Below are 12,089 nucleotides of genomic sequence, written 5' to 3' on the forward strand. Positions count from 1 at the left end.
GTCTGCTGCAAGATTTGGAGATAGTTTGGTTTTCTTCCACCTGAATTTATAGCTACGTGAGCCGTTCACCAGAAGATTCATATTTATAGCTGATGTCCGTATCCAGTATGAGCTTCTGCTTAGATCACAGTCCACAAAAACCAGCGCGTACGTTTTCAGTTTACAGACATTATTGCACCTATTGTGTGTAAACTGTACAGTTTATAATCAGGTACATGCCTCTTCACTGTGCTTTAACCTCCAGCCAGCATGCTGTCTTTAAAAATCACCCAAATTACACTTTATTGTAGCTCCAAACAGTAAACAAAGAAAGATTTGCTCAAACATCCAATGGTCCATGAAAACATTCTTCATTAGGAAACTTGACCAAATCGAAGCTTTAAATCACGAAATTTAATCAAAATCACTTTATTCTGCATGTCTCATTTAAAAACTCGCCAAAAGAAGGATTCACAACAAGAAGATTCTGCAAAAAGCAAACAGCTATACATTCTTCAGTGTTCTCAGAAAGCAGATATGAAAAAGTCCATCCATCCATCATCTCTACACCTTAATCCTCACCAGGGTGGTGGGGGGCGGAGCCTATCCCAGCTGACTCAGGGTGAAGGCAGGTTCACCTGGACAGGTCACCAGTCTATCACAGGGCTACACTTAGAGACAGACAACCAAGCACACTCACATTCACACCTACGGACAATTTACAATCACCAATTAACCTCAGCATGTTTCTGGACTGTGGGAGGAAGCCGGAGAACCAGATATGAAAAAGTGTGTAAGCAAATTAAAGAGTTGTAAAACATCTACAGTGTGTGGAGTTACCTTCTTTTTCCATTAGTGGCATCACCTGATGTGGACTCCAGCTTTTGTTTTGTTTGTTTATTGTAAAGTGAATAATCAAAGAAATCCAACGTTCCTCCTCCTTCTGGTCGTCGTGATGTTTCTGTGGAGCTGCAGGACTTCATATGCAGTAAAAAATGATGAGCCACAGTGAGAATAAATGAGACAAGAGCATAAAACAGCCAGAAATGTGTTTTTTTAAACACTTCTTTTCTGCTGCAATGTTATTAATTCCAAGTGTTGTGTTTGTGGTCCAGCCGCTGGTTTATAGTTTGATCAATTAGGATCAGGCTACATAAATCAGAATCAGAATCAGAATCAGAATCAGTTTTATTGCCAAGTAATTTTTACATCACCAGGAATTTGACTTGGTCCATTGGTGCAAAGAAGCAGAAAACAGATACCAAAATAAAATAAAATATTAACAATACCAAAAAAAAAGGCAGATGTGAGATAGATAAATATGTCTCATTTAGATTTAGGATATTTCAGCCACTGTTTGTCTGCATCTGCTGTGACCCTGATGTTAAATACACACAGTTCATCCATATGGGACGATAACAGAAGACAATATAGACATATTTCACTAACAGTGATGATATTCTGTCAGAAATGACTTGTGAGTTTATTATAGTCTATCAGCCTAACTACAGAAAGTCAATGTCCTGCAGAGGCTTTCACCCGTTTACACACCAGATCCCACACTGACTGCAGACAGGAGTATTTATTAACCTACTCTGTGTGCCAGTGTTGGCATACGTGTGCATGCTGTCAGCTACACATGCATGAACACACTCAGTCGATGTCGAACGGAAGCTATTTATCTCAGCAACACAGTCATTTATCCACGAATGCTGAGCGCTCGGAGCAGTAATTACTCTGTCTCTGGCTGAATTTTAATTACGTCCTAGCAATGAGCCCAGCATTGTGAGCTGTGTGTGTGTGTGTGTGTGTGTGTGTGTAGGTGTGTGTGTGTGTGTGTGTGTCAGGACTCTTATCTTACGCTCGCTGCCACCTGCTGCTGTGTGAGAACACAGAGCCAGAAAGAGACGCCGAGTTCGATTAACACTTTCATTTAAAACACTACCTCAGGCACAAAGTGTGTGTTCACTGCATTGTCATGAGTGCTGTTGCTGCTGTGCATTCAGTGTTGGTTCCCACAGACCAGGACTTATTCCAGACTGTTCTGGCCCAGGATGCCGTTTTTGTCATGTGGACTTGTGACCATGGTGTGGAGATGACCTGTGTAGGTCCAGCTGTGTCCGACTGAGACCTGCTCCAGGACACCAGCTGCCAGTCATCTCAGCTAATCAGCCTGAAGACCTGCACTCTGGCCCTGGTTCTCCCCGCCTCTGGTCACGTCTCATTGGACCAGCACCACTCCTCCTCCACCCAGCAATCACCACACCTGGCTATAAAAGCAACCAGCAGCCTTTCAGTCGGGGCTGGCTGGGATTGAACGTGACCAGTCCGTCCTGGCGCCTCTCGGTTTGTGTCTTTTGTTTGCTGACGTGTAACTTCTGTTGGCAGCTGATAGCTCGGTGTGGGAGGTTTGAGAGAGTCTCAGTGAAGACTGACTCCCGTTAGCAGCTGTCCAACTTGGTGAAGCAGCTACTTGTGTTTTGAGGCACTAGTTTGTTTTAGTTTCTTTTGTTTTGTGTGGATGTTGCTGTCAGATTTAATGGTGGCTCAGGAGTTTAGTTTAGTTTAGTTTGCTAGCGTCGACACTCTGTTAGCCTTCGTTTGGTTCTTTGATTTATAGCAACATCCACCAGCTTCTTTTGTATCGTCACCGTTCTGTTATGTTGTTACGAGCAATAAATTGTGTTCTCTGAACCACTTCCATCTGGTGTGTTTTGTTGCGTCCAGCTGAGCCTAGAGGCTGGATCACAACACAGACATCGAACTAAACCAGGCAGCGGTGACATGAACACAGCCGACGTTGTCTTCTGATGGTTTTTTATTTTTCAGCTGTTCATTGAAGCAAACGTTTGACGTTTTGGCCTCTCGTCCATCCGCTGAATGCTCTGACAGCCAACTGAGTCTGACTGAGTCCAGCACCTGTAAAGCTCATGAGTCCACATGTTGCAGCTCGTTTGTTTTCCAGAGCTGCAGTGTAACAAACCAAACGAACCTTTTTCTCTTAAACTCCTTTCATGTTGTTGTTGTGAACTACGTTCCTCCTGCTCTTCCTTCATCTCCTCTTCACTCTAATCCATGTGTTTCTGTCGGATTCTTTGGCGAGTCAGTTAAAAGTACACCTCAGGTAATGTCCAGCTGTCTGAGACCAAACCGGGTCACATCCTGTCTGTATTCCCCGTCTGATCTGATTTATGCTCACAACGCCAACTTTAAACAATCCATAAATCACCACAGTGACAGTGAACATCAGTCAGCCTCTGAACCTCCCCAGGTGGACAGTGAAGGCTTTAAAGGCTTTCCCTCTACCCCATGAGCGCAGCAGCATCTTTAACTTCATGTAGCTCAACACGTTACAAATAGAGAATCGTAGGTTTTTAGGGTCTCTTGGATTTGAATGTTCGTATCGTTAGCTACTTACCGTCATCGTTTCCAACACTTAACTCAGACTGTCGGCTGGTGAAGCTCCTCTAGCAGAATTATTTGTTCATAGTTGACACGTCACCAGTGCAAAATAAAGTTTGGGAGATGTCGGGCTGCAAACGATGCACCAGGTGGATTGATCCAGACAAAGAAAGTCAGCTGTCCTCTACATGGAACAGCCTTCGTTACGTATTCAGCCTCACTGGGAAACAACACAAGGCTCTCTCTCTGTCTTCATGTGAAACAACAGCAGGAGTTTATCATCTGAGCTTACAGGGAAACAAAAAGACCAACAGGGTCGTCTCTTGTTTACATGCTGGAAGAACAAATTGACTTGAAGTCCTGGTTGTTAACGGTTGTCTTCACCATTTAATACAGCAGGATTTACACAATGATGAAACAAAGGAAGTGGAGGCACCAGGGCAGGATGGCGTCCAGGGTTCATGTGGTTTTCTCGCCATCTTGCTCCTCTAAGTGGCCCTTTGGGTGTCAAACTCCTGGAACTAAGAGCCGCTCACTGACTAATGATGTAGCACGGTTAGTCGATTTGAAGTGAGCTCTAATGGATGAAACAGGAGCTCAGAGCAGCATCTGGATGTGACTGAGAAAGGAGTTCAGAAAGGGAAAGGTGTGAAGGTGGAGCAGGAGGTACAAGGCAGAAGGGAATAAGAGGTGGAGGAGAAGATACACCTGAGACAGTGTTGTTCCTTGATCCTGTCCAGTGGCTCTACTGTCTTCACAGAGCTACTAAGAGGTTATTCATGAACACTCTTCTCCTCTTCTAGTCATTAGGTTTCCAAAGACAACAATGAAGAAGCCTCTCATTGATCAGCTGCAGCTTTCAGACCGTCCTGTTTATGACGCTGTGTTCCTGAAGCCTGAATTAGCTGAGAGCCACAGAAAGATGGTGCTTAATGCTAATGCGCTGCTGCTGCTGCTGCTGCCGGCGGCGGCGGCCGGCGGTGGATCAGAGGTCCTCTCCAGTGGCCACTTTGCCTCGACGCTTTCATCCAGCGCAGGCACTCATGAATCCTCTTCAGCCACTTCTCTCTTTTGTCAGCAGAAATCTTTTGATCTGAGCATCGTCGTCCTTCTCCAGCGGTCAGAATGTCAGCGTGTGGTGCTGTTAATTAAACGAGCTCGACAAAATAATGGCACGGCAAATATATCCAACCTGGTGACGAAGAGGAGTCGTGCTTTTGTTCAGGGAACGCGGTTGTTATCGACGCTGGCTATAAAACATGTGTTGTTGTGTGTGTTACGATTCACTTCATCTCCTGTGAAACATGGGTGCAGCTTTAAGGTCACTGCTTTGTTTACGGTGTCATTTAAACCAGACTCACAGTCACGTCGGTGCAGCACGGAATCGTTTCACAGTGACAACTCAGAAATTGTGAGTTTCCTCTATTTTTTGGCCCGTTCTTCTACCGACTGGCATCTGCTCTCAAGTTTCACTTAAAAAAAACTAGAATTTGGGTCCATGTGAGACCATTCTTTTCTGTGTTATTGCTCTGCTTTGCTGTGTTTTCAGTCATGCGTTGCTTTGATTTACTCTCCAGACCTACTGGCTGAAGTTTAGGCTGTAAATCTACTTGGTTAGCTTTAGGAAGAGATTAATGCTTAGATCAAAACACACAAATGCTGGCCACAGAGTGCTCAGTGGTTCCTAGGTTGCTACAGGAACAAGTCCCGCCAAAATAAAAGCCCTTAAAAAACACGCCTTTTCTTTTTAGTAAAAATAATACATTTTGTGCTGTTGACCAAAGTTTGGCATGAGACAGGGCTTCCAGTCAATATAATTCACATATAAACGGCATTATTTATTCATTTTTGCCGTTTGGAGACACCACATAAACACAACTTTGGCATATTGTCGACTTGTAATGCAAACAATGATTATTTACACATTTAGAGACACCTGATGAATCAAAGTTCAGTATTTGCTCTCCTTTTTGCTCCATGTTTGGTCTCCACCAACTTGTAAAGAACATATCTGGTCTTTTAGCTCCTGATTTCCACTAAATGTTCACCAGTTCATCACCAGTATTAACATCTGTCAGTGAATCATTAGTGTTTTATTCGGTCTTGTTCAACACACAGACTTTGACAGATTCGCTGCTTGTGTACGCTGTGTGGTGTGTAAACCGACTGGACTGAAGGGAACATCGTCAAAGTCTTGTCCAACGACCAAAAATATTCTGCAAGAAAAAACAGCAGCAAATGTTCATAGTTGCGAAGCTGGAATCAGAAAGTCTGGTCAGTCCACCATTTGACTGAATGTGATGAATCAGTCCGATGCAGACGGTTGTGTTTGTGTGCGACACAACTTGTCCTTTGCCTGCGACTGTCACTGCAGCAGAACGACTGCGACTTCAGCAGCTCTGCAGTCAGAAACATCCCAGCTGGGAATTCTCTGTCGCATCTCGATGCTTTCCTCTCGTGGTCGGCACATGTAAACATTGGCATTGTGATATGCAGAGTTGCAGCTTGTTGACTGCTCTGCCTTTTTCCACGACGCTATCACGTTTCCCTTCGGCCCATTCCTAGCTCGCTTTTTGTGGCTAGATGTGGAGTCACGAGTTGACATCCCAGGCGGTCCTGGTCCGTTTTCCATTAGCTTAGCATGGCTATACTTGGCAGGAGCTCTGTGAGTGTGTGTTGAGTCCTACATGACCCCTCGGCATTCCTGCAGAGCTCCATAACTCACCATCGGGGCTGTATCGGGTTCCCCTGCCCGGAAATAGGCCCGGAGCAGTCGGAAATCTCCGTCCTGCAGCATTCCCGCTCCAGCGCTTGTCGTTTTATAAATGTTTGGAAAATAGTTGCCATGTGACACTCGAGTTGAGCCTTGGGGCCGACCAGGAGTGACAGCGTGGTGGGGCCAAGTGGGTCAGTGAGCGATGAGTGAAGGGTTGTGGGTCGCAGTGGGTCGCGGTGGGTCGCGGTGGGTCGCGGTGGGCCGTGGGAGCGGCTCCCCCCGCTGGCTGCTGGACTATTGTTGTGCTGACCCGATATGAAGCCGTTGTCACTGTGCTGCAGACAGACTCTAATCCAGCAGCTTTCCTCGGTGGTGGCGGCTGTCCTCAGGTGTCAGCGCCCTGCAGCAGCACTAATCCTGGTATTCTCCCTCCTGCGTTTATTTTTATGGTTGCTATAAAATTATACTGTTGAGTCAGTTGCTGGACTTGAACCAAGAAGATATAATTTCCATTCAGAGTAGCTTCTTCAGCATCATGCAGCAGATGTGTAATCACCTGTCTGCAAAAGAAACGGAAAACCGTCGGCTCAGACGCTTCGGTTTGTGTTTCATCGATGAGTATTTTACATGTTTCTAATTTCTTTGCCACATTCTATGATTTACTCTCAAAAGTGGCCTCTCTCCTGTTTTTGTCAGTCAACATAATTACAGGAGCTGCATCAAGTAAACAGGAAGTGCTGTGTTCCATGTCACGGTAGCAGTTTGTACATAAATATTTAAAAGGTCTGGACTCACTATGTTGTTGCACCGTTTTTATTCTCACACATTCACTCACGCCGCACAAGCAGGAACTGAGAATTGAACCGACAGCCTCCTCGACCACCCACATGCCTCATATTTAAAGATATATACTTTTATGTATGTAGTCATATATCATTATTTATATGTTATTGTGTTAAGTCTATTTCCTTACATGTTTAAATGTGATTGTTATAAATGTCAGATAATAATTACAATTCAAAAGTGTCACATTTAACTCATTATTTGGTCGGATCATCTAGTCGTGTGTGTTTCCATTTAGGTGTTTGCTTTACGTGTGTCTTTTAAGGTTCTTATACAGTGTTTGCAAGATCCTGATTTCAGTAATGTTTGCTTATTTCCTATACGTTCCATATTACACACTCAGGAGACTGTTTGTGGATTTTATGTCATGCCCTAAATCAGAGCTTCTAGTTTGAAGCTGTTGGATGGATATATGGACAGACCTTAATGGTCTCACTAGATTTTAAATAAGAATGTGATCTAACGTTGAGCTTCTCCTTCTGTGTTCCAGTACCGGATCGGGCAGCTCTACATGATCAGTAAACACAGCAATGAGCAGAGCGAGCGAGGGGAAGGCGTGGAGGTGGTGCAGAACGAGCCGTACGACGACCCGGAGCACGGATCGGGCCAGTTCACCGAGAAACGGATCTACCTCAACAAGTAGGTGTAGCGGCTGCAGAGACAGCTAAACCATCAGCAAACACGAGGTCCGTGAGGTTAGTCAGAGGAAGTCTGAAATCAGTCAATGAAAACACCAACAAGTGTTTTTGACAAAGTGAGTGTGAACCTGAGAGCAACGTGTCCGTCTTTAATGAGCTGCTTCCTGTGTGACCTGAAGTGACTTCTGACAGTGACTATACAGGAAATCACCTTCAAACTGTTCCTGGCAAAGACAAGTGAAGGGAGAAAAGCTGCAGCATCATGAGTTTGCACAGAGAAGATGGCACGGTGTTTCCATCCAGCTCATTCGTCAAAATGTTTAAAACTTATGAAGCTAAATACTGAAATGCTTCTGCAGGCTGTCCCAACTAGTTGATCAGTGTGTGTTCAGTTCACATTTTATGTGTAGAAAGTCTGCCTTTTAGTCCCCAATAGATCCTTTCAATTGTTTATTTCCACAGACAGACTTTAAACCTCCTCATGTCTCGCTCCAGTAATCCTCCTGCAGAGACAATGTGACGTCTTTGGCTGCGTAGCTGTCACCACAAACACACGATCAGCCAGCGGTGAGGCGTTTAGCGATCCGTCCACGTCAGCATTTGTTCGCTTTCCTGCTAAAACAAGGAGCTGAGCATAAATAGTCAAGTGCAATAACATCATCACAGTCTTTGGGAATATTAGAATATCAGCAGGCTCTGCAGGCTGCGCTGTGTTTCTGGAGTGAATCAGTTTGCGGTTCCGTTTCATCTCTTTCACGCCTGTTTTGCAGCTCAGAGCCGCTTTGTTAAACTCGATAAGCGTGAAACTGAGAATTTAATTTTCGGTTTGTAGATGACATTTGAATTAGCTGCTCTCTTGGCTCTCATTTATGAATTTGTTCTGAACCTGACCTGATGTGTTTTCTGTGCAACATCACAGCAAAAAGGACTGATGTGGAGTTATTACTGATGCGGCTCAGCAGCTTGTTCGTTTCTCTTCTTCAAGCTGTAGCAAAAGATGAGCTTCAGACAAACAGAATGTAAGTGATCAGGAACATGGATTTATCAGGGATACCATATAATGACTGTACTGTGTCTTGATCTTGAAACTTTATTTACCGGTTAATTGTCAGAAATAATTGCAGTTTTATCATGTTTTCCATTTGCGGTAGATTGTTGGATCTATTTACCACGTTTTGCTCTCATCGGTCAAATTGTCAAAATGTCATTTTTTGCATTTGGCAAATGCAGCTGATTTATTACTAGAGGTTACGATGTTCAAGATAAACAGTTGGTGTAGTTAAGATACAACAAAAGGAAGCGTTGCAAGTGGTTCAAAATGATGTGCAAGTAGCGTTGCATCCAGCTTGCATAAATATCCATCCATCCATCCATCCATCATCTCTACACCTTAATCCTCACCAGGGTCATGGGGGGCGGAGTCTATCCCAGCTGACTCAGGGTGAAGGCAGGTTCACCTGGACAGGTAACCAGTCTATCACAGGGCTACACTTAGAGACAGACAACCAAGCACACTCACATTCACACCTACGGACAATTTACAATCACCAATTAACCTCAGCATGTTTCTGGACTGTGGGAGGAAGCCGGAGAACCCGGAGAGAACCCACGCTGCACGGGGAGAACATGGAGACTCCACGCAGGAAGATCCCGGGTGTCCTCACCGGGACGCCAACCGGCAACCTTCTAGCTGTGAGGTGACGGTGCTAACCACTGCGCCACCTGCAGGCCAAAAGACAACATAAAACAATTAAAGACTAAAACACCGATAAACAGACTGTAATGTCAACTAAACATCCCTTTTATTTATTTATTGTATGAAACTGATAAATTCAGGTTTAATATTCTAGTGATTGTGTAATTTTAGATTTGTTAGTTAAATATCTTTTGTATGAACAGATGTTGAATGTGTTTTCATCAACTCATAAGCATTGATTTCTTATTATTGAAAATGAACAGTTTCTGCAGCTGATTCAAGTCAAACCCGACTTTTATATTGTGTTGCACTTGATTATTTGCATTATAGAGTTATTCCACATGTCAGTATCCTTTATTAAACATTAAAGAGGCAGAATCTTGTAGGATTGTTATGTTTCTGGTGCCCCAGCAGCAGGAAGATTACAGTTTCTGTTCTGTTTTGTTTTACAGTGTTGTTCTCCAACGCTTAAACTAAATCAAACTAGTTTAATTCATCTGCTTCTCCTTGCTGGAATAAAACTTTATTTCTATTCCTATTTTCCCTGGATGGTAGTTTGAATGTATTTCGTATATGTATATATTTGTTAAAGATATGTTTTGGTGAGATAAGAAAGCAGAGTGGATGCTGAACTCCATCAGGTTGTGCAGCAGACGACCGGGACGCTGAAAAGATAAAAGTATGAGACGAAACTGGAGCCGCATGCAGAATAATAAGAGAGCGATGAGGTGAAGTTCTGTGGTCGGGAGTGACAAGTTAGTGGGCCTCTGGGAAATCTGAGGTGTCAGGGACCGAGGAGAGGAATTCATAGAGCCGTGTGTGTGTGTGTGTGTGTGTGTGTTCTTGGCTGAGTGTCAGAGTGTGTGTGGGCAGAGAGAGATGAGGTCAGTGCAAGTGATGGATAATTTGAGCAGTCGCTGTCGGACGTCGAGCCTCCCTCCACCCACAAACCACCTGTTATCATATTATAGCTGCAGTCTGTGTGTGTGTGTGTGTGTGTGTGTGTGTGTGTGTGTGTGTGTGTGTGTGTGGGTTCGGGGCCTGTAAATAATGCAGCGTGAGGACATGTCTGCTGTGTCTGGACGCTCCCGTGGCGGTGGACAGGCCTTTGCAGAGGAACCTGGGGAGCGTCGGTCTCACGTCCCAGCAGCCTCCACAGACTCTAGATGCAGAATAAGAAAAGAAGAGGGCGATGAGGCAGGGCTTAAAGGAAGAATTATCCAGGAATCAGCTCCAGCTTAATGATGGCCTTGTGTCCTCTCACGGTGCTGGACTGGCTGATTTCCAGGCCGCAGCGAACGGTTTCTGATGGGACTCGTTAATGACCCTGTTCTCTGGGAATATAAAGCCAATCAGGACTTACTGTTCCTTTGTTGAAGGTTGTTAAAAGTTGTAAAACGTGTGTCTTGGCAGCTCTCCTCCCTTCCTATCTCGTTAGCCGAGGTATTTACCCTGATGTCCCCTTTTCCTCGGCAGCAGTTTGCATTTTGATTGGACGTCCAATAAGGTGCTACTGGGCTGCAACGCTCAGAATCCATTTGTGTTGAGTAGAAGTCGGTCCTCTGTGTGTTCGTCCCTGCCCCCGTCTCCAGTGAAGCTCTCCTGCAGGGTGTAATCAGTGTAATCAGCCTTCCCGGGAAGCCTCCATGATGGCTCCACTCAGCTGGGTGCCTCCCATCGCCTGTTCAGGAGCAGAGAGACTCTAGGAGAGGACACTGTGCAGCACACAAGCTCTTTGTCTCGTCGGTCCAGCTCTTCCTCCAGAGTTTGCCAACCTGTCCACTCTTCTTTCTGTGTTGTAGCAAGCTGCCCAGCTGGGCCCGAGCTGTGGTCCCGAAAATATTCTACGTCACAGAGAAGGCTTGGAACTACTACCCATACACCATCACAGGTAATGTTTCTGTGCACAAGAGCAGTTCATTATCTGTAGGGCATTACACCGTACAGCCTGTGGCTCTCGTAGAAATGATTACTTCCTCTGAAATAACATCCCGACGTCGATAACTTCCATTTTCTGCAGCCCAATACAAACACAGTCCTGCTCACTGCTGGCGGCCGTTACCGGGGATCACTGGGAGGGCAGGAGGACGTAGCGGCAGCATGCTGTCCTCAGAGAACCAGTCAAGTGTGGCTCACTGCTGCTTTCTGAGTTTCTTATTTGCATCTTTATTTCTGGTTTGCAGCACTGACCTCAGCAACTAAATATCAGGTCCCACTGCAGACTGTATGTTGTTTCTAGTGCTGCTGCAAAGCCGACACAAAGACGATCCATCTGTGAGCCTCCTGTGAAGTTTATCATTTAACGAACCTGTAGAGGAGGCAGAGCAGAATGCAGATGAACGTCTCAGCAGCCTGCAGATATCTCTTGTCTCCTGGAGGTGGTGAACAGGCAGCTCCTCTGCTCAGTGTCACGGATTTAAAAAATAGGACTGTGTCTTAGTGAAATGGACTTCTCTCATGGGTTTCTGCTGAAGTGCTGCTGCTGCTGAGGCTTAATGGTCCTTTTTTCCATTTTGAGCTAAATTATTTTTTATCCTCTGTTTCTTTGTTCTCTCCGACCCGCCGCACGCCTCCCATCTCTGCCCATTACACTGATGGCCTCTGCTGATGCTATGATCAGAGTACACGGTGAGTAGCTTCACACACACACACACACACACACACACACACACACAGAAACACTGTCATCCTGCCACTGGGATGCAAATCTTTTAAAGGTGAGAGAAGCTGCTGTCACACTCTGACAGGAGGAAAACTACACACACTCCTTAAATAATGAGGTGAGGAGTGTGTGTGAGCGGTGTGGAGTGGAGTG

General features: G+C 45.1%; 1 protein-coding gene across 1 annotated transcript in view; it reads left to right on the forward strand.

Moving 5' to 3' along the window:
• Positions 1 to 4,207: 4,207 nt before the first annotated feature.
• LOC103361865 (cytoplasmic phosphatidylinositol transfer protein 1-like) overlaps positions 4,208 to 12,089 on the forward strand; it is an 18,073-nt gene continuing 10,191 nt past the window's right edge. Inside the window, exons 1-4 of the mRNA XM_008288074.1 lie at positions 4,208 to 4,418; positions 7,411 to 7,579; positions 11,077 to 11,165; positions 11,895 to 11,902. Coding sequence (XP_008286296.1) covers positions 4,208 to 4,418; positions 7,411 to 7,579; positions 11,077 to 11,165; positions 11,895 to 11,902 — 477 coding nt within the window. The remainder of the gene's footprint in view (positions 4,419 to 7,410; positions 7,580 to 11,076; positions 11,166 to 11,894; positions 11,903 to 12,089) is intronic.

This window comes from Stegastes partitus, unplaced genomic scaffold, assembly GCF_000690725.1.
Source record: "Stegastes partitus isolate 25-593 unplaced genomic scaffold, Stegastes_partitus-1.0.2 Scaffold539, whole genome shotgun sequence".
Classification (NCBI taxonomy): Eukaryota; Metazoa; Chordata; class Actinopteri; family Pomacentridae; genus Stegastes; species Stegastes partitus.